This window comes from Loxodonta africana, chromosome 25 (genome assembly GCF_030014295.1).
Source record: "Loxodonta africana isolate mLoxAfr1 chromosome 25, mLoxAfr1.hap2, whole genome shotgun sequence".
NCBI classification, from domain to species: domain Eukaryota; kingdom Metazoa; phylum Chordata; class Mammalia; order Proboscidea; family Elephantidae; genus Loxodonta; species Loxodonta africana.
Window position 1 is genome coordinate 17,437,861 of NC_087366.1, and position 23,556 is coordinate 17,461,416.

The following is a 23,556-nucleotide window of genomic DNA, read 5'->3' on the forward strand; positions in this document are numbered from 1 at the left end:
CTCCCGTAAAAATCCTATGGGGGCAGTTCTACTCTGTCACCTGGGGCTGCTATGAGTTGGAATTGACCGGATGGCAAAAAAACAACAACAGTGAGAACTCTAATCTGGACAATTAGGGATGGTGCTTCAGTTGGAGGACTACCAGTTGCCTGATGCCTACTGTAAGGGTGACATCATCCTGGCTCTTAAATACCATTCGCGCCCCCCGCCCCCCCTCCCCAGGGAACCTTTCATGCAAGGTGATGACTGCCTCACAGGGTGGAGACCTGGGAATTCCTCAAACTCACAAAACAGGTTGTATATATTACCTTGTTTCTGCTTGGTAACAAATGCTTGTTTAATAAACGTCTGTATGTTTGGAAATTGGTCTGAGAATTGGTTTAATTATAAACTGGCTATGAGGTTGCTGGGGAGGAAAGTTACCTTTCACCCCAACTCCTATAGTTTGGCTGCTACTACTATCTACCAAAAAATAAGCCAGTAGTTTTGAGTTAGTAACCTGGCTTAGGTCAGTTTACTATACTTATTTTCCCCTTTCTAGCACTAATCTGATTCCAAATGTGGAGTTTATATTCACTTCTCTTGGCCATGTGGATTAAAAAACAAAACATCAAGTCTTGGAGAAAATGCCTTGCACAAAATGGTAAATGGCAGATTCAGGTCTAGAACCGAGGTCATCTGATTTGAAGTTCAATGATCAGGATTGGGCACAAAGCAAATGCGGTGTGGGTATGTGGGTGTGTGTTGAGTGAGGATGAAGAGTAGGAAGAAAAGTGATGTGAGGAGATGGGGAGAAAAAGCAGAACTTGGAATGCTGTCTGGACCATTAGACATTAGAGCAGGGTGCTCAGGTAGCCCAGAGAGGGTGCTAAAAGTGGGTGCCAACCCCCAAAGAAGGGCCAGGAAGGCTCTATAGATAATATTTGCTCAAGAGCTAGTTCTGTAAATAATAACAAAATCTATTAATCTTTAGCAGAAGACAACAATAGTACATTTCTATGCACAATGCAACGGTACTTGTTTTGTGTCTTGGCACCGTGAAAAATTTGGTCAGTTTCAAAAAGGCAGTAGTATCTAAAATCATGCCACTCAAAGTTTTAAGTAGAATCACGTGTTTTTGGAGGTTGTCTGCTGATTTAAAGACATCACGGGGAAACTGGTCTGGAAAGAAACTAAAAACTATTCTTTCTATTTTTTATCCATGACAAATCTTCCCTGGCTTATCATCTAAAATACTAAAAGCTCTGCTTGTAAAAAAGACGAAGGAAACAAATAAATAAGAAAAAAATTCATTGCTACCATCACCACCACCAAAACCTTTCAATTCGTTTGGAGAAGAAACAAAGTACTATTTTCATGTGACTTTAAGCTGGAGAAAAAGGCCAGGAATATTTAAATTTCAAATATTTAAGGACTCCTAAATGTGTGAACTTATCAAATGATATGTTTTGACAAGTTTGGACTACTCTAAGGATTATGGGATAGGGGGAAGAAAGCCTGAAAACATGATATTAGGTGTAGAAAACAAAACAAACAAATGAAATCAGCAAAAAATGGGGAGCAAAGGGAGTTTCTAGGAAGTAAGAACGTTGAATTTGGATAGACCACTGCAGAAATAACTTCTGGTTGATGTTCCTGGTCCACGTTATTATAAAGAGACAACATTTACTGAGATTGCTCTACCTAATGCTTTTTGGACTTGATCAACTGGGCACCTTCCATTATGATCATTCCAATTTCATACATTATTAGATAATTTGTAAAACTATCTTTCTAAATCTCATGGAGGTGGGAGGAAGATGCTTTCATCAAAGTAAAACTGAGGGCAGTCACACGAACAAAACACTGACAAGATTTTCTGACAACTCCTTTCACAACCTCTATAACTTCATATGACTTGTAGATGAGGCCACTTCTAATTTTAAGAGGGGAGAAAAATACCTTGTGTTTGTATGTATATTTAGACTAACACATGGACAAGACTGTAAAGCTCATACAAGGTCTCCATGACAGAACTGGAGCCAGAATTCAATGCTCTCTTGAGTTCAGACCTAGGAGGGCTCCTTAACATCTTTTGAAGAGGTGCCTGCAGTGGCTGAGCGAGGTCAGGAAGCCAAGGAGTGGACAAGACTCAGGGGTAGGAGCAGGAGGAGAACCATTGTCACGGGGATTGTAGAGCAGTTGTACCATTCCTTGAATCCTATTCTCAACCAAGGCAACTTTTGTTTCTTTTTACTTTCTATCCCATAACAGGAAACCCTGGTGGCGTAGTGGTTAAGTGCTACAGCTGCTAACCAAAAGGCTGGCAGTTCAAATCCACGAGGCACTCTTTGGAAACTCTATGGGGCAGCTCTACTCTGTCCTATAGGATCGCTATGAGTCAGAATCAACTCGACGGCAGTGAGTTTTATCCCATAATAATGACAATACCTATAGCTACTATTTATTTAGCTCTTTCAAACTGATGTGCTGAGTATTTTACAAATATTATCTCATTATCTTCACAATATCCCCAGAATAATGGTATTATTTCCCTCCATTGTAAAGCAGAGAAAACGGAAGCTTAGATAGGTTAAATAATTTGCGTAAATCCACAACGATAGAAAGCAATGGATCTGGCTTTCAACAAAAGCCATGCTTTTGAACCACTTGACTACACTATGCTATCTCCATACAATGTTGTTGTTGTTGTAAGGTGCCAATGAGTCAGTTTCGACTCATAGCGACTGTCTTAGTCATCTAGTGCTGCTATAACAGAAATATCACAAGTAGATAACTTTAACAAAGAGAAGTTTATTTTCTCACAGTAAAGTAGACTAAAAGTCCAAATTCAGGGTGTCAGCTCCAGGGGAAGGCTTCTTCTCCTGTCAGCCTTCTCATCAATTGTCCCCCAGACTAGGAGCTTCTCTGCACAGGGACCCCGGGTCCCAAGGATGCACTCTGCTCCTGGCACTGCTTTCTAGGTGGTATGAGGTCCACCATCTCTCTGCTCGCTTCTCTCTCTTTTTTTTTTTTTTTTAATAATTTTTATTGAGCTTTAAGTGAACGTTTACAAATCAAGTCAGTCTGTCACGTATAAGCTTATATACACCTTACTCCATAGTCCCACTTACTCTCCCCCTAATGTGTCAGCCCTTCTGGTCTCTCCTTTTGTAACAATTTTGCCAGTTTCTAACCCTCTCTACCCTCCCATCTCCCCTCCAGACAGGAGATGCCAACACAGTCTCAAGTGTCTCAAGTAGCTCACTCTTCATCAACATCGCTCTCCAATCCATTGTCCAGTCCCTTCCATGTCTGATGAGTTGTCTTCGGGGATGGTTCCTGTCCTGGGCCAAGAGAAGGTCTGGGGACCATGACCGCCGGGATTCCTCTAGTCTCAGTCGGACCATTAAGTCTGGTCTTTTTATGAGAATTTGGGGTCTGCATCCCACTGATCTCCTGCTCCCTCAGGGGTTCTCTGTTGTGCTCCCTGTCAGGGCAGTCATCAGTTGTGGCCGGACACCATCTAGTTCTTCTGGTGTCAGGATGATGTTAGTCTCTGGTTCATGTGGCCCTTTCTGTCACTTGGGCTCATAGTTGTCGTGTGACCTTGGTGTTCTTCATTCTCCTTTGATCCAGGTGGGTTGAGACCAATTGATGCATCTTAGATGGCCGCTTGTTAGCATTTAAGACCCCAGATGCCATATTTCAAAGTAGGATGCAGAATGTTTTCATAATAGTATTATTTTGCCAATTGACTTAGAAGTCCCCTTATCGCTTCTCTCTTTTATATGTCAAGAGGTTGCCTCAAGACACAATCCAATCTTGTAGCTTGAGTCCCGTCTCACTAACACAACTGCCACCCATCCTCCCTCATTAACATCATAAAGGCAAGATTTACAACATAGAGGAAAATCACACAATACCGGGAATCATGGCCCAGCCAAGTTGATACACACATTTTTGGGGGGACATAATTCAATCCATGACATTGACCCTACGTACAACAGAACGGAACACCGCCTGGTCCTGCGCCATCCTCACAATCGTTGCTATGCTTAAGCCCAACGTTGCTGCCACTGTGTCAATCCATATCGTTGAGGGTCCTCCTTTTTTTTGGCTGACCCTCTACTTTACCAAGCATGATATCCTTCTCCAAGGACTGGTCCCTCCTGATAACATGTCCAAAGTACAAGAGAGGGAGTCTCATCATCCTCTCTTCTAAGAAGCATTCTAGCTGTATAGCTCCATACCATAACCATTCCTATTCTACAGCCAAGATTGCCAAGCCTAGGTGATGGTTAACCAAATCATACACTATCAGAACAACACGCTTTACTATGCATGTATGGAAGCACTTAGGATAGTGACTGGCACAACTACATGCTCTATAACTACTAACATTTACTAAGCACTTATCGCATGCCAGGCACTGGTCTAAGCACCTAATCATTTAATCCTTCTAAAACCCTGTAAGATAGGTACCATTCTTTTCCCCATTTAATGAATAAGGAAACTAAGACACAAAGAAATTCAGTAATTTGCTTAAGGTTACATAGCTAATAAATGGCAGAGTTGGCTTAGAACTGGAATTCTTAGCCACTTTTTTTTATACTTCACGTGTAAGGAGCCCTGGTCTCTCAAATGGTTAGGTGCTCAGCTGTTAACCAAAAGGTTGGCAGTTTGAATCCACCCAGCAGCTCTTTGGGAAAAGACCTAGTGATCTGCTTCTGTAAAGATTACAACCAAGAGAACCCTATGGGTCAGTTCTACTCTGTCACACGGGTCATATGAGTCCAAAACGATTCAACAGCACCTACAAACAGCAACAACAATACTACATGTGTGGAATGCTGCTGAATGGTGCTGAATGAAAATCTCAAGGCCAGACTAAAATTCTAAGTGGGAACTACTGGGGATCCAGCAGCGGGGCCACCAGAAGAAAGATCCACTTGCTTGTGAAGATCCCATGTGACTTGGCTTTGTTTCCAACATATACAATAAATGGAAAATGGCTACTAAATGAGAGACCTAAGCACAGTGTGAGTTTCACATTAGACATGACCTGGGAGCAAAATTTCTTGCCTGAGAGAGATGGTAGTGGTGTCATTGAAGTTATTTCGAAGATCTCAAATGACTGAAAGGTAGAAAAAGCCCTAGAGATGTTTTTGTGGGGTAGTGAGTCATCTGAATTCCCCATTCTTTTCCTTGGAATTTGGATAAGTCAGTGAGGCAGCCACACAGGAGTCAGTCCACAACATTCACTGAGAACCTCCTTCGTGAAGTATTCTTTCTAGGGCCTTAATGTCTTGAGTTATGAAAGTAGAGTACTTACTTCATTTAATGTTTATAAGATTGGATTCTCAAGAAGAAAAATGTTCTGTGAATTTTACACACTCTCAGATGATAGGAAAAGTCATCTGAAGAATGACAAAATTGCTACTCTCAAATTCCACACTAGAGTTTAAGGAGTAATTAGATCTGTCTACTAAAGAATCCAAGTCATTTACGGGCAATTGCTGCTCTGTGACCAGTCTTGCACAGCTGGTACCAGCCTCCTGAGACTATTTCTGAGCAATTATATTAAACTGGAGCTTCTGTCTCATGTTTGTGAATCCATATGGTTCTACCCAGGGTTCCTAGCTCCTAACGTATCCCGGCAGGAAGGTAAAGAGGACACCGGATGAGCATACATACAGTTACAAGGCTGTGTAAACAAACTCTTAAATGCTTAAAGGGCATTTATAAATGGCTCTTATTTCTTTCTACTTTTAATGGGCTTTAGATGTCTAAAATCTGTCCCATATTCTTTAAAAGTCCTTGTTCTTATTCTCTGTGCTTTCCAACAGTGTTTTTCTCCCTGTATAATATTGAGCTTGTGTTGATTAACTCCTATATCCTTTTTATTATGAAGCATATTGGTTCTAAAATAATGTGTGTAGGTTTTGAAATAATGAATGTAAAATTTTCCGAGTATTCATAACCTGCCAATTAGCTTAAAAAAAAAAAACCCAAACCTGTTGTGGTCAAGTCGATTCCGATTTATAGTGACTCTACAGGACAGAGTAGAACTGCCCCATAGTGTTTTTCCAAGGAGCTCCTGGTGGAGTCAAACTGCCAGCCTTTTGGTTAGCAGCCCTAGCTCTTAACCACTATGCCACCAGGGTTTCCCCCAATTAGCTAAGGATGTCTATTATTTGCATTAAGGGCTAAAGGCTAAAGTGGGTTCTCTTCTTAAATATACTTTGTGAATATATTTTCATTTTACTCCTGTGGGCTCCACCTTAGGAATGGTAAGACGTAATTCTTTTTAGACCACGCCAGCTTTTCTTCTTAGAGTTTTGCAGATATCAGTGAGCTTCAGTAAGAGAAAAAAGACATGTCTTATTTAGCAAGTCAACAAACAATCTTCTCTAAGTTCTTCTTTTTGAATCTACGGTGTTAGCTTGAAAAAAAAAAAAGAAAGAAAACGCTAAACATTAAAAGCCAGTACTTTTCTTTCTTGAGCACGTGGTTTTTTAATGATAGTCAATAGCCAATTTTGGCTTTTCATAGATGTTTGGAATATCAGGAAGGTAAAGAAAACTGAGTTATTGCCAATAATGCACTACAAATAATTGACGATTACATTTCAGTATCATCAAAGTCACTGACTTGAAGTCAATACACCTGGCTATTTTTCTATTTACTTTGTTCCTAGTTCTCAAATACTCGACGATTGGTGTTGACCTTTACCTTGTTATGTTCTCTATACCCGGAGCCAAGGCCAGCTCCTAGGTATTTATTTATTTGGCTACCTTCCTCATTCAGGGTGCCCAAGAGGATCCAGGATGGAACCAATACAGTTCCATAAAACGATAAAATTAAACATCGTACAGAAATGGCCTCATGTGTTTTCACAGCCTCCATGTAAGTAGATCAAGGAACTATATTATCATCGCTTTATAGATAAGGAAACTGAAGCACAAATATGTATATTCAATATTTATTATCTATAACAGCAGAGCACATTGCTAGGAATTTAGGAAAATGTCTAAGTAAACAAGCCAAAGTCAATACGCTTCAAGTGGTCACACTCTGTGCACGTGTCAGCCTGTGAAAAATGCAGTAGCAGAGACACAGAGTACAGCAGAAGAACAGAGGAGAGGGTGACTTTTTCTGACCAGAAATTTCAGAATGGTTTTGTGGAGATGGAATTTGAGCCTAGACCTTATGTGGTGTTCCACACAGATGGTGCAGTAGCAGAGGGGATAGTATGAGCAAAGGCACAGAAAGGTTATAGGATGAGAATTTAGTTATGTTAGTTATCCCATAGGATTTGAGGGTGAGGCAAGGGTGGAAGCGAGAGACAAGGTCTTCAGAGGGTTTGTTGACGTCCTTGAATGCTAACTTTGGGAGCAACGTAAAGGAGAGTAGACTGGCAGGGAAATCATTCAGGAAGCCACTGCAATAGTTCAGGAAAGAGGCAATGAAGGACAAAACTGGAGCAGAAGTGGGAGTAGAAAGAAAGGCAGTGACCTGAAAGGTAGCAGAGGTAGAATCTATATGATCTGACAACTGATTAGGCATGGACCATGGGGATGAGTTAAAGGTAATTCTGACATGCTTAAAGATCGATATTGGCACTAACTTGAGAAAGAGAACATATTACATTTGAGCCATCCATGGGCCAGACATAATGAAATTTCTATGAGAGAGGTGGTGATATGAGTCTAGGACAGACAATGATTTAAAAACCAACCACGGAGAGACGACAGTTGAATCCATATGACTAGAAGAAATCACCATGGGAGAATAATTAGAGTACAAAGAGAAAAGGACAAAAGGAAAGCCTTAAGGGAACACCTGTATTTTGAGGAGTAGAGAGAGGTGGTGAAGGAAGAGGAGTCATTGATGTAGCCTGAATGGCTTGTGGGAGTGGTAACAGGAGGATGAAAAGTGATAGAACCCAGGTCAAAAAGTTTCCAGAAAGAGCTGAACGATGCCAAGAAGATGAGTAAAGATTTGCTGTGGTCATAGTGGCAGCATCCAAGCTCCTAAGATCCGCACCTATTTATTGAATTATCTCTCTCACACATGAACACACACACACACACACAGATTTTTTGAGACGAAACTACTTATTCTTTTATCAAATGCTAGCTTGCGACTCAATTATCAAAACTCATTGCTACGTCTTAGTTTACCCATTGCCATCAAATCAAATTCTGACTCATACCATAGTAACCTTATAGAACAGAGTAGAACTGCCCCATAGGGCTTCCAAGGCTGTAAATCTTTATGGAAGCAGACTGGCACATTTTTCTCCTTTGGAGCGGTTGGTGGCTGAGCACTTAACCACTACACCTAGTTCTAGTCTCCAATAAACTTTCTCCAATCACTGCACCCATGCTGTTCTCTCCCTACATTGACCTCTTTAGACAATTACTCATGAGAAACCACTTTATTTCTCCTGGGATCCAGATTTCTGGGCTCCACCAAGTTGGGATGACCCACCTAGACCATCTTCCCTTAAGTGTCCTTTTGAACCTTGAACCTTGAGACACTTTCACCTTAGGCATTGGGCTCTTTTGAAAAATTATCTATGTGCAGCCAGTTTTGATAAACAAGAACTTCAGGGTCTGACTGGAAGCTGAGTTTTAGTGTAAATTGTTAGAAAAACACTGTTGTGGCCTTGTTTTCATGATGGCGTTGATAGGGTGGGGTATAAGAGTCATTGAAGGTTTTCTCATTTTTGGACCATTCTTGACTCCCTAGTAAAAAATACCATGGACTGCTAGAAAAACGAACAAATCTGTCTTGGAAGAAGTACAGCCTGACTACTCCTTAGAAGTGAGGATAGTGAGAGTTCATCTCATGTACTTTGGACATGTTATCACGAGGGACCAGTTCCTGGAGAAGGACATCATGCTTGATGAAGTAGAGGGTCAGTGAAAAAGAGGAATACACTCAATGAGATGGATTGACACAGTGGCTGCAATGAGAGGCTCAAGCATAACAACGGTTGTGAAGATGGCACAGGAGTGGGCAGTGTTTTGTTCTGCTGTACATAGGGTCACTATGAGTTGGATCCAATTTGAGTGCACCTCAAACAACAACAGTCGAGATGTTACTTTGATTTGCAAAGGATTTGTTAGTGGTTAGGAGCTCTGCTATTAACTGAAAGGTTGGCACTTCCAACTCACCAGCCACTCTAAGCTCTCTGGGAGAAAGATGTGGTAGTCTGTTTCTGTAAAGATTACAACCTTGGAAACCCTATGGGGCAGTTTTACTCTGTCCTATACGGTCACTATGAGTCTGAATCTACTCAACAGCAATGAGTTTTATATTAAATGTTGTTATTGTTAGGTGCCATTGAGTTGGTTCTGCCTCATATCGACCTTATGTACTACCGAATGAAACACTGCCCAGTCCTGTGCCATCCTCACAATTTATATTAAATAAACTTCAATATTATTGGCTTAGTATGATTTTTGTTTTAACACTTATCATGTATTAGGCCGTCATCCGTGTGGTGCTGAGCAGTGGTTAAGTGCAAGGGCTTGTTGGAACCTAACCCAGCAATGTGATGAGGACTTGCTAACTCCTCTACACCTCAGTTTCCTCATTTACAAAATGGGGATGATAGTACTTCACTATTAGACTTGAGTAGGTTGTATATACCGTGTATTGCGAGAAAGAACAAGTATTCTTGGAAGAAGTACAGTCAGAATGGTCCTTAGAAGTGAGGGCGGAAAAGCTTCTCTCAAATACTTTGCACATGTTACCAAGAGGGACCAGTTCCTGGAGAAGGACACCACGCTTGGTAAAGTAGAGGGTCAGCAAAAAAGAGGACGGCCTTCAATGATGGATCGACACAGTGGCTGCAACAATGGGTTCAAACATTGAACAATGGACTGTAAAAGGATTGCACGGGACGGGGTACTGTTTTATTCTGTTGTATATAGGGGTCGCGATGAGTAGGAAAAAAAAATGAGTAGAATCGACTCGATGGCACCTAACAACACAACAAGGTATATGAGATAATGTAAATAAAACCCTCAGAACAATGCCATCAAAGGCTCAATGAGTTTGGCTGGTACTTAATTCTTTGTGAGCTCCCTGAGGGCAGGAGATACTCCAGCATGTAGCACCGACCTGGTAACACGTGAGCCTCACCCCGGTAAGCCTCATCCCGCCAGCCCTCAGGGAAACGTCATGCGCAGGAGGAGGGCTAAACAGCCGACTGTTTGCCCAGGAGTCAGCAGACCACTGCGCAGGGCTGACTGCAGAGCGCCCGGGAAGAGTGACCAGCCGTGACCCTCTACGGGACCACATGTCCCAGGGTGCAACGCGCCCCCCAGCGTGGACGTTTAGCCGGGCGGCTCCGAGCCGGATCGGGGAGAGCCGGGCGGAAGCAGTGCGCCCTGGGATTAGTAGTCCTTAGGTGGCAAGTTCGCCGGGCTGAGGAGGGCCGAAGTCAGAGGTCCCGCCCCAGTTCCTCCTTTTGTCCACGTCTCACTTCTGTCAGCCAATGTCCTCTCCCGTCGCCGGAGCCTGCCCCGCTCGGATCGGGCCCTCATTGGCGTTGCTCAGCCTTTTCAGCCCTACCCGGAAGTAGCGTTGGGGGAGGTGGTTTCCTAGACTACGACACCGGAAAGCTGGGGGAGGTGCTACCGGGCCGCTGAGGGCGGAGGGCGGTGGCAGCGCTGGCGCTGGAGACCGGCTCGGTGGCTTCGGGAAACAGCTCGGTGCGGGCAGCCGCCCCCTTTACTCCGCATCCCGCTCTCTACACGGCTCGCAGCCCCTTCGCCACTGGCGTCCGGAGATGTGTCCCGCCGGCCCGGCGTAGCAACCGCGCGTGCGCGGAACCGCGGGGCCATGAGCGAAGCTGGCGGCGGCCCCGGCTGTGGGTCCCCGGTCCCCCAGCGAGCGCCATGGAGCCTGGTGGCGGCGACGGCAGCGCTCTGCCTGGTGTCAGTCACGTCCGTGTGGACGGCGGGGGCCGCGCCCATGAGTAGAGAGGAGAAGCAGAAGCTTGGGTAAGGGTGTTCGGCAGCCTGGGGTGGGTTTCCCTTGATGCTGGCCGCAGGCGAGGTTCCTGTCATTGCTACCCCGGGGCGCAGTGGCCTTTCCTGTCACGACTGGGACAGCTGTCGCTTCGCGAGCACCCCGGGTGGTGGGCAGGGCCCGGGCAGATGGGGCCCCCGGCCCGCGATGTGACCTCGGGGGGTGTCGGTGACATGTTTGGGCTCCTTGACGCCAGCCGCGGTATGTCAAAACAGCTGCCATGTCAGTGGCCGGTGAGGGGGGCCCCAGCTCCTGCCGCTGCCTGAGAGAGCCCTGCGGTTGCCTTTCGTAGGAGGCATGGTTAGACTTCTCATACTACAGAGACCCTAGCTAGGAAAATGCTGCTCATCTGACAGTAGTTAAGGAAATAGTGTTTACACCTGTTACGGAAAAGGGGCGTTTATTGGAACTTGAACTTTACACATTTTACTGTTCCCTTTTACTGTTTTCTTGTATGCGTTTTCACAGTATAACAGAATATTTGATGGTATTATTTAAAAGCCCCAATTAGGCATTTCTATTCACTGCATTTAAAGTAGTTTTATCAGTCTTGAAAGTGTCATAAAAATTGTTATACTTACAGTATTTAATTCAGAGTAAATATTGTTAATATACAGGGAGATCCCGCTAATGAATAAAGAAAAAAGCCAAGAACCTAGTAGAAAATGGGCAGAGGGCATCGTCTTAGTTATCTAGTGATGCTTTAACAGAAATACCACAAATGAGTGGCTTTAATGAACAGAAATTTATTTTCTCATAGTTTAGGAGGCTAGAAATTCAAGTCCAGGGTGCTGGCTCGAGGCAAAGGCTTTCTTCTCTATAGGATCTGGAGGAAGGTCCTTGTCTTTTTGAGCTTCTGCTCCTGGGCAGCCTTCATGTGGCTTGGCATCTCTCTTCCCTCATCTCTGCTTCTCGATAGCTTTCTTTGAATCTTCTTTATATCTCAAAAGAGACTGACTCAAGATACACTCTACACTAATATGTCTCATTAACATAACAAAGACGACCCATTCCCAAATGGGATTATATCTACAGGCATAAAGGTTAGGATTTATAATACATATTTTTGGGGGACAAGTTCAATTCATAAACTTCTACCCCTTGGTCCCCCAAAATTCATGTTCTCACATGTAAAACACATTCACCCCATCACATCATCCTCAGTCTTACATCATTTCCAAGCCTGAAATTTCATCTTCTGAATCATCTAAATCAAATGTGGGTGAGACTTTAGGTGTATTCCATCCTGGGACAAATTCTGCTTCATTTGTGAACCTGTGAAATCTAGACTACAAATGATCTGTTTCCAAAGTACAAGCAGTGCCCGGATCTCAGAAGAGATCCATTTCTGAGTGTGTCTTTAAGTCCTATGTGTAGGTAAGTTGGAGTAGGTGCGTATCATTCTTATTTAGCCTTTTCAGTGATTTAAAATCTACTAGTGAAGATTTTTTTTTTTCAGTGAAGGTGATGGTGATGAAGAATTTGTCGAGAGTAGGGGTTGGTTCACTTGTTTAAAAGTGAGGACAAATTTACATAACTTTAAAGAGCAAGTATGCGTTCTTAAATCCTAAATTCATAACCCGGGGACTTACTGTACAGTGGTGGTGCAGGCACAAACTGGAGGAAAAGAAGGAATAACGGACATCAAGCAAGTCCAAAACCCAGCAGAACAATTTCCATTAGCTGTCAAGCTTTGACAACAATCTGTTCTCTGAGACCATCTAGGCAGTGGCCCCATTCTCCAGAGTCTAGGTGTTGGCCATGCCCTCTGCATTCTGGATGGAGACTCCTCAGCTTTGGGCTTCAGCTCCAACTTCAAGGCCCATTAGGAAGGCAACTCTGCCCCCTTGGCTTTGGGCAACTCCATTCCCCTAGTCTGTCTAGGTGGCAACCCCACCCTTTCATCCCTGGCAGGCCCTGTTCTTCTGCCCCTTGGGCATGGAAGCCCTGTCCCCGCAGCTTTGGGTAGTGGCCCCATCTTCCTGGCATACCTAAATGGCAGCCCCACACTCCAGAACTGAGTTGGTGAAGATCTGACTCTTAGAAACCTAGGAGGCTGTGGCTCTACCTTTAAGATCCAGGAGACTGTGTCCCCACCCTTTGAAACCAGGACAAAAAGTATCTTATTTGCCCACCACTCCCTTTTCTTTATTTAAAATGTTTATTTGAAAAAAGTCATTGGATAACTCACTTTTGATCAAAATTTTTAACTGGAAAAGTCCAATCAAATTGACTTGAGATTTCTGCTCAAGTTTTGAGATCTTTTAAGAAGGTGAAATTACAATGATTAGATTTGTTCATTTAGTTAGGTTGCCTTTCTCTAGAGTAAGAGTCTGGAGGCATAAACCACAGATGCACAATTACATACCTGCTTTCTGTCTCTGGGAATTTTCAGGAAGCTGAACTCTGATTCATTAGGTTTACCAGTATGATATGTTTTTAAAACCCAAATAATGATTTATGATAAAAAGCAGAAAATGCCCCACCTCTTTCCCTATCCCCCAAGACAAACCAATGATAAAGACTGGAATTATCATGCTGGTAAACAGTTGTTCAAATTGCCCCCAGTTGATAGTTTGTGAAACTGTTGACCTGGTCATGTGTGTGGTCTTAACCCCCCTGGAATACGTGTTGTTTTTTAAATGTTAGTTGCCGTTGAGTTGATTGCAACTCATGCACCGTGTGTGTGCAGAGTAGAACTGCTCCATAGGGTTTTCTGGGCTCTGACCTTTTCAAATCACCAGGTCTGTCTTCCAGTGTTTCTGGCTGGGTTTGAACCACTAACCTTTTGGCTAGTGGTCAAGCACTTAACTGTTTGTGCCACAGTGTTATCTTTTCATTCGTAAAAAAATGAAGTCTAGAACAGTCGAGTTTTTGTAGCTTGGTTGGCAGGCAAGTAACTTTAAAATGAGCTGACTTACAGATATTATTTTAAATGAAAAAAGACAATTTTGGACTGTGGATCTGGTTTCCCATGCATATTTATTGAATTTTTGAGATACGAAACCTAACGGAAACCTTTTTTATGTTTAATAATGCTGCCATTCTACATTTAAATATGGTTTTGTTAGGTCTCACAGTTATGTGTGAGGAAGATCAGAAGCAAAAACCAAACTCATTGCTGTTGAGTTGATTCCGGCTCTTAGTGACCTTATAGGACAGGGTAGAACTACACCATAGGATTTCCAAACAGTGCCGGGTAGATTCGAACTGCTAATCTTTTGGTTAGCTGCTTGAGCTCTTAACCACTGCACCACCAGGGCTCCAAGGAAGAGCAACTGAATATTAAATATCTCCATTTGAAGTATGTGGGGTGAAATCTGCTAATTATGTACTACATAAATGTAGGGATTGGAAAACAGTGAGTCCTTGTGTGCAATCATGATTTACTCATAATTTTGAAAATGAATGCTTTCAAAGTTTTGTTAGCAAGTTGAAGCTATAATACACATGTCTTGGCACTACCCTTCCTAATTACAGGAAGTTCTGTTATCTGTAATACACATGTCTAGGCACTACCTTTACCAATTACAGGACTTTATGATACTTCTTGGCAATAATATTGTATTAATTCCGTTTCAGGGGGAGGAAAACTAGGAGTTTCTGTATTCTTTTTATTGATATCAGTGTTCAAAAGGGACATTTAACCTTTTTTTTTTTAAGCTTATGTAGCTGACTAATTGAGAGATATTTACCATCTGATATAAAAAGAAATGTCTAGTCAGATTCCCCAAAATATCTGCAAAATTTCTGAGATGACTTGATCCGTATTCCTTCGTACATGTAAAAACATGTAAGATCTTGTTTTTAATGATTAGATGTATTTAGATGGTTAAGATTAATGAAAAGGTTGTCAAGGTTTAGTTGATTCATTTCACAAGTTTGAGTGTACTTGATTTTGCTGATCATTATATCCAGGATCTAAAAATTAGTTTTTTCCGTCTGCTAGCTTTATTTTGGAGCGCTGGTGGTTCAGTAGTTAAATACCACGGCTGCTAAGGTCAGGAGTTCGAATCCACTAGCTGCTCCTTGGAAATTCTGTAGGGCAGTTCTACTCTGTCCTATAGGGTCGCTATGAGCCAGAATCGACTTGACAGCAACAGGTTTGATTTGGTTTTTTAGAGCTTTCTTCTTACCAACATTTAATCATCCATGATTGCAGTTTTTTAGAATGACAATTGTAATGTAGCATGAGGCAAAATAAAAACATAGCCAGCCATATTCTTTAACATATTCTTTGATTCTTGCCATTAGTGATTGGAATTTTGGCAACAGTAAGAGCTGATAAAAGATTATGAAGCTATTTTTCCTTGCTGTTATTGAACAGTTTGGCCTTGCCTAGTCATAACATTAAGGAGCCCTGGTGGCACAATGGTTAAAGCGCTTGGCTGTTAACTGAAGGGTCGGGGTTTCGAACCCACCAGCTGCCCTGTGGGAGACAAGACCTGGCAATCTCTTCCCATGAAGATTACAGCCAAGGAAACCCTATGGGGCAGTTTTATTCTGTCCTGTAGGGTGGCTATGAGTCGAATAGACTCAATGATACGCAGCAAGAACACAGTCATAATATTAACTTTTGTGGTTTTTCCTGTAGCCTTCCTGCCCCCAAATTTGAAAGTACTAATTGAAAGCACCTTGGTCCCAACCTCACAGATTCTGATTTAATAAATCTGGTGTAGGGGTCAGAAATCTCCAGTTTAAACAATCATCTTGGGAATTTTGGGAGACAGAGTTAGCCAGAATACACAAATCTCTGTGTGTATTAGTTTTCTCATTTTAGAAGTGAATACTATTTGTTTGACTTTTGAGAATTTCTTAGAGGAGCCCCAAGTACATCATAAAACATGTCATTTGAAAATGTGACAAACTGTGTATTAATAAATATGTACTTATATTAGGCATTAGTGATTTCATTAAGTTTGAAGGGGGAAGGCAGAGGTTTGATATAGAGTATTATTTCGTATGTATACACATTCTATGTATATATGAAATTACACTGTTGCTTATATGTTTGATATAAGCAGTAAATGGTATCAATAGTTGTTTCTTTTGGGGCTCTACAGCAACATTTTCTCTCCCAAAACAGATGTGTTAAATAATTGTGTTAAGAGGAATTGTTTTTTCAGCATCAGATTTCCTTCACTCTGTATAGCATGCATCATTCAGCAATTTTTTTTGAAAAAATTATGAAGTGACTTTATATAAACGACTAGGCATAGAAAAAGACTGGCCCAACTCTGTGTGGTAAGTTCATGGAAGTTTGTGAGTTCATGATGTGTTTCTTGGCTCTGTTTATATTCCCCTCCAAATGAAATTTTCTTTTGTATTTTCTTGGTGTAATTTTATGAGGGAGCATTAACCTTTTGAAAGGTAATAAATAGAATATACTTAACTTTTTTCTATTTCTGCCCTTTTTAAAATTAGGAATCAAGTACTGGAAATGTTTGATCATGCTTATGGTAACTATATGGTAAGTGGAAAACTTAATCTTTACGTACCACATATATGAACCGATTGGGGGCACAGTCGGTTGGAAATTTTGAAACCTGAATTAATAGCATTTTTTAAAGAAAGGAAGTCTTAACTTCAAGAAAACAGGGTAAACGTAGACTAACAGAGTATTCTGTTACTGGTTCTCAGGGTACCAGTTTATTTGAGTGGATGAGAATAAATTGAAATTAGATTATGAAACTTTTAAACTGTTTCCTTTGACGCTGTCAACAATGTTTATTGAGTGCTTTATATGGTTTGATACTGTGGATATAAAAATGAATAAGATCTTTGGCCTTAAGGGAGATTATTCTCCTAATTTTTTAAAAAAAAAGTTTACATTCTTTTATGTACTTTATAAAGAAAACAAAGGAGGCCTGGTGCGCAGTGGTTAAGCACTTGACCACTACCAGGGTTGGTGGTTCAGATCCACCAGTTGCTCTGTGGAACAAAAGACCTGGCAATCTCATAAAGATTACAGCCTAGGAAACCCTATAGGGCAGTTCTGCTCTGTTCTGTAGGGTCACTATTAGTCAGAATCGACTTGACAGCATACAACAGAAACAACAGTGAAGAAAACTATTGCTTAGAAGAGACGAGCTATTACTCAATCCTTGTCCAAAGTGTGTCCTAGTAGTGGATTTTGAATTGAAATATATTTTGCTTTCTAGGTATGCTGATCTATACTCTAAAGTGTTTTAGTGCTCACTTGAAATAACAACCAAATAGCAAGAAAGTTTTGCATGTGAATTTGTGTAATTTTTAAACTCCAAATTATCCTGATAATTGCTTCTTATAACCTCATATTTGCTTTTTAAGACATGTCAGTAGATTTTCTTTTATTATTACAGCCTACGAAATATGGCTGGGGAAAGTTTGCTAGAAAACGAACTTAAATTTATTATGCTTTAAATAGTTTTTAACTGATTCTGGGAATCCATTTTTCATTACATATTAACCAAAATACCTTCTTGTGTCAACATCATTATCTTTATCTATGAACATGTAAATGTATTGGCTTTATGCATTTTTGTAGTTTTAAGCATGTTTTATATGTGATGATCCTTTTCCCCTTTTATATTGTACACTTTTTAAGTGCGTGTATCCAGTCCTCAGTAAATGTTGGTGAAGTTTTGGGTATTTTTTTTTTTTAATTTTTATTGAGCTTCAAGTGAACGTTTACAAATCAAGTCAGTCTGTCACATATAAGTTTATATACGCCTTACTCCATACTCCCACTTACTCTCCCCCTAATGAGTCAGCCCTTCCAGTCTCTCCTTTCGTGACAATTTTGCCAGCTTCCAACCCTCTCTACCCTTCCATCCCCCCTCCAGACAGGAGATGCCAATACAGTCTCAAGTGTCCACCTGATACAAATAGCTCACTCTTCATCAGCATCTCTCTCCTACCCACTGTCCAGTCCCTTCCATGTCTAATGAGTTGTCTTTGGGAATGGTTCCTGTCCTGGGCCAACAGAAGGTTTGGGGACCATGACCGCCGGGATTCCTCTAGTCTCAGTCAGACCATTAAGTATGGTCTTTTTGTGAGAATTTGGGATGTGCATCCCACTGATCTCCTGCTCTCTCAGGGGTTCTCTGTTGTGCTCCCTGTCAGGGCAGTCATCGGTTGTAGCCCGGCACCAACTAGTTCTTCTGGTGTCAGGATGATGTAAGTCTCTGGTTCTTGCGGCCCTTTCTGTCTCTTGGGCTTATAGTTATCGTGTGACCTTGGTGTTCTTCATTCTCCTTTGATCCAGGTGGGTTGAGACCAATTGATGCATCTTAGATGGCCGCTTGTTAGCATTTAAGACACCAGATGCCACATTTCAAAGTAGGATGCAGAATGTTTTCATAATAGAATTATTTTGCCAATTGACTTAGAAGTCCCCTTAAACCATGGTCCCCAAGCCCCCGAGTTTTGGGTATTTTTAACTCACTTTAAAATTTTTAATTGGAAGTATAGTTTTAAACTTTTTCTCAAGGCCTCAGCCATTCCCTTAATATTTCTTTTAAAATCATTTATCCCTGGTTAATTCAGTTTGGGTAAATCATAATTTAGCAAATCTAGGCTGATGGTTTTGTGTTGGCCAATTAGATGCAGGCTATGACAGCACCTAACAGCTTTCTCAAACCTTAGCCATCTCACAAATGTATATGTTTGGTTCCAAAGTTAAATAAAATGGTACATAGATCAATAGATCTCACTATGAGTAGAATCCTGTCTTTATAAAACACAGTACAGCATCTTTAATGTCTTGTTCTTTAAAAAAAGATGTAAATAGCAGAAAATCGTAGCAACACTTTTTTTCTATTCTAGAATACACTTAATGGATCTGTGACAGAGCAGGTACCAAGGCACCCCTCAGAGGACTACTTGGCCCAGTACCTATTGGAACCTAACTGGCTTTCTGCTACAATTTACTGCTTAGGAGATCTAAGGGGAGAGATTTCAACTCTAAAGACTGGGAACCCCTAGAATTAGCACCCTCTTCCATTTTTCCAGTGAGGCTGCACCATCTGTAGTCCATACTTATTTTAAAATACATACCATACATATTTTAAAATGTTGAACTATTTTACAACATGAGTGACTCTTACAGTATACTTGTGCTATGCTTAACCTATGTGAGGTTTGTAACCCAAGATGTAGTCTAGTATTCACACTTTAGGTTCTCAGCTAATGTGACACAGTTCTAAAATATCAAAGGGAGCCCAGGTGCCTTATGTTTGTTATTTGAAGTCAGTTGAAAAAATTTTCCAGTTCTTACACTAAGAAAATGGAAACCCTGGTGGCATAGTGGTTAAGTGCAATGGCTGCTAACCAAAAGGTTGGCAGTTCAAATCCACCAGGTGCTTCTTGAAAACTCTATAGGGCAGTTCTACTCTGTTCTATAGGGTTGCTGTGAGTCGAAATTGACTCCACGGCAACATTTTTTTTTTTTTTTAGATACTAAGAAACACTATTAGCTTGCTATAGAGTGCGAGTGTATAGGTTTTAGAGTTAGATGCGTTCGATTTTAAATCCTATCTCTATTACTTACTAGCTTGGACCCTAAACAGATTATTTAACCTCTCTGAGCGTTGTATTTCTTTGTAAAGTAGGAATAATTGCAAAGGGTAAGGAGCCCTAGTGGCACCGCAGTTAAGCACTTGGATACTAACCCAAAAGTTGGCAGTTTAAACCCATCCAAGGGCTCTGCTGGAGGAAGAGCTGGCAGTCTGTTCCCATAAAGCCTAGAAAACCCTATAGGGCAACACTACTTTGTCACATGGGGTTGCTATGAGTTGAAATCGACTCGATTGGCACCTAACAATAACAGTATTGTAGATTCTAAGATTTTTTGAGAACATTTTATTGTGAATTTTGGGGTCGATTAATCTGCTTTGTTGTAGCCAGCTGCATACTTTGCTAAAATGTAAAATACTTGACACATGGTAGGTTTTAATAAATGTTCAAGGCTTTTCCTCATTTCTCACTAGTTGTTTGAGTCTACGATTAGAACAATTCTTTTTAGCCTTCTTGGTTCCTAGGAAAATGATTTTATTTTCCAAAGACAGGCAGTGTAATACAATTAGGAGCAAGAATTCTGGAAATGGAGGACAGCCGTCATGTGAATCTCTTGGCAGTGACCCTTTTTAGATGGGTTACAGTGGGGGTTACCTAATTTCCCTGAGCCTGTTTCCTCATTTTTGTAAAATGGAGATAGTGGTTTCCCTGCTTCCTAACGTTGTTGTAAGGGTTAAATAAATTTATATAATTAAAGTTCTTAGAAATAGTGTTTGGCAAATAGGAAGCAATGTATAAGAGTTTACCACTACTGCTATCGTTATTATTCATTCTCTGTCTGATATGGAAATTGCCCTTCTCAGGTTCATCTAGACTTTAATTCATAACTTATTCCCTAGATCATACATAGGAGTTCATTAAAGAACCCACATTCTTTCCTGTTCTGGGCATGTGACCTTTGAATTTACTTTTTCTTTCCTTTTTTTGGCGGGGGCGGGGAGGGGGTTAAGGTTCTTTTAGTGCTTTTTCTTTATAACACTGCTCCCCCAGCTTTAGGTGAGTTACTTCATCTCTGTGGAGTTACACCGCTGGTGATTTTCTGAATTTGTCAGTATTTGGGCCACCTGAATGCAGAATCGTTTTTGGATTTGGGATCTGTGATCTGATCTTGGTCTCTCAATTTCATCCTGTCTACTGTAGACATCTCAAAATGTTTTACTAGTAAGCAAAAACTGCACTTTGGTGGAGCTCTATACATTACAGATGGACTTGAAAAGAGTTGGTAGGCATACTTTCCTTGAACTTGTTGGATCATACCTTTAAGCTTGATTTCGTGACAGCCCAGTTCAAAGAAACAGTTATTGTGTGACATTATGTCGATTCCTACTCAGTGACCCTATATGTGTATAAAATCATTTGACCCCATAGATTTTTCTAGGCTGTAAATCTTTATGGGAGCAGATCTCCAGGTCTTTTCTCCCAAAGAAACAATAAAAAAACAATAGATAGGTCTTTATCATTCAAACCAAGGGAACTATGTTAACATGTAAGTTACTTTGGATTTCTAGATTTATGCGTTTTCTTAGTAATGGTTCTTTTCCTAATGTTTCTTTTTTTAACAGTTTATTCATCGAAAAGAATAATTCTAAACAAAGTAGCTTAGAAGGGATACAAATGGCTTATCTTTGACTCTTTGCATAGACCCTTGTGGTTCAAACCCATCAGCCACTCCCTGAGAGAAAGATTTGGCAGTTTGCTTACATAATGATTTACAGCCTTGGAAACCCTATGGGCCAGCTCTACCCTGTCCTACAGGGCTGCTGTGAGTCAGAATTGATGCGAAGGCATCCGGTATACATGGTATAATGAATGTTTAGTGGCATTATCTTAGGATTTTAATTTCATTTTCTTGATGTTTAATGATGTTGGAAATCTATGTGCTTATTTGCTATTTGTATCTTTTTTGGTGAAGTTTGTTCAAATCTTTTGCGTATTTTAAAATCAGGCATTTGTCTTGTTTTTATCAGTTATAAGAGTTATTTGTATATTCAGGATATCACCTCTTTATCACATACGCTTTGCGGATATTTTCTTCTAGTCTGTGGTTTGCCTTTTAATTTTCTTAAGAGTGTCTTTTGAATGCAGATTTTTCAATTGTGATCAAATCTATCATTTTGTTCTTTTATGATTCATTCTTTTTATATCCTGCCTAAAAAATATTTGTCTAGCCTGAGGTCAAAAAGATTTTCTTCTAGGTGTTTTACAGTTTCTGCTTGTTCATTTAGATCCATGGCCAATTTTGAGTTCATTTTTGTACATGCTGTGAGGTAAGGGTTGATTTTAGTTTTTTTCTGTGTGGATATCCAATTATTTCAGCAGCATTTGTTGAATATCCTTTCCTTATTGAATTACTTTGCCACCTTTGTAAAAAATCAATTGACCCATATATGGCTGGCTTTTTTCTAGACTTTTATTCTGTTCCAGTGATCTAAATATTATCCTTATTCCAATACCACACTGTCTGGATTACTGTAGCTTTATAGAAAGTTCTGAAATCAGGCAATGTAAGTCTTTCTGCCTTGTTCTTTTTCGGAAATGTTTTGCTCATACTAAGTTCTTTGCATTTCTGTGTAAATTTTAGAATCACATGATCAGTTTCTAAAAAAAAGCCCACTGAGCTTTTGATTGGGATTAAGTTGAATTTATAGATCACTTTGGGGGAGAATTGAATTCTTAAAAATATCGAGTCTTCTAGTCCATAAATATTATGAAAACCAAAGAAAAACCAAACTCAGTGCCGTCGAGTCGATTCCGACTCATAGCGACCCTATAGGACAGAGTAGAACTGCCCCAGAGAGTTTCCAAGGAGGGCCTGGCGGATTTGAACTGCCACCCCTTTGGTTAGCAGCCATAGCACAAAACCACTATGCCACCATTGTTATTATTAGGTCTTACTTAATGTCTCTCAGCAATGTTTTATAGTCTTTAGTATATAGGTCTTGCTCATCTTTTGTTAAATTTTTGCCTAAATATTTGGTATTTTTTATTTACTTTTGTTTTCCAAATTTTAATTTCCAGTCGACTAACTGCTGTTATATAGTAGAAACACAAGAATTTTTGTATATTGACCTTATAGCCTATAACCTTGCTAAACTCACTTCTTATTTCTTGTAGATTCCTTAGGATTTTCCACATGGAAAATTGTGTCATAAGCAGAGTTTTACTTCTTCCTTTCTGGTGTACATGCCTTTTATTTCTTGTATGTTGCAGTGGTTAGGACTTCCAGTACACATTGAGTAGAAGTGATGAGATCGTTGCCTTGCTTCTAATCTTGAGGAGAAAACAAAACAAAAAAAAACCCAGCGCTGTTGAGTCGATTCTGACTCATAGTGACCCTATAGGACAGAGTAGAACTGCCCCATAGGGTTTCCAAGGAGCGCCTGGCGGATTCAAACTGCCGTAGCACTTAACCACTACGCCACCAGGGTTTCCAATCTTGGGGAGAAAGCACTTAGTTTTTCTATTTTAAAGTGTGATTTTAGCTATTGGATTTTCATAGATGCTATTTATCCAGTTGAGCGAGTTCCCTTCTGTTCTTAGTTTGCTGAGGATTTTCATCATGAAAGGGTGTTGAATTTTGTCAAATGCCTTTTCTGCATCTGTGGAGATGATCTTTTAAAAATATCTGTTGACATCATAATCCATTGCCATCAAGTGGATTCCGACTCATAATGACCCTATAGGACAGAGTAGAACTGTCCCATAGGTTTCCAAGAAGTGGCTGGTGGATTCGAACTGCTGACCTTTTGGTTAGCAGCGAGACCTTTAACCACTGCACCACCAGGGCTCCATTACCATGATAGCAAGATTTTATGTCATTATAACATTATTTCCTGTTTATCTAATATTATTTCGTATAGTGTTAATTCATAAGTCCAGTTGGTCGAGATCAAATTGGTTAAGGTAATATTGAAGAGTTTAGAAACTTGTTTTCATCTTACTTTGAGTACAAACTTTGTTAACATTGTATTC

At 40.7% G+C, this 23,556-nt stretch overlaps 1 protein-coding gene across 2 annotated transcripts in view; it reads left to right on the forward strand.

Moving 5' to 3' along the window:
- Positions 1-10,644: 10,644 nt before the first annotated feature.
- The window catches only part of EDEM3 (ER degradation enhancing alpha-mannosidase like protein 3), a 73,350-nt gene continuing 60,438 nt past the window's right edge, over positions 10,645-23,556 (forward strand). For both annotated transcript variants that reach the window (XM_010590945.3, XM_003410844.4), the window contains exons 1-2: positions 10,645-11,000; positions 16,453-16,498. In XM_010590945.3, coding sequence (XP_010589247.1) covers positions 10,840-11,000; positions 16,453-16,498 — 207 coding nt within the window. In that variant the 5' untranslated portion in view covers positions 10,645-10,839. The remainder of the gene's footprint in view (positions 11,001-16,452; positions 16,499-23,556) is intronic.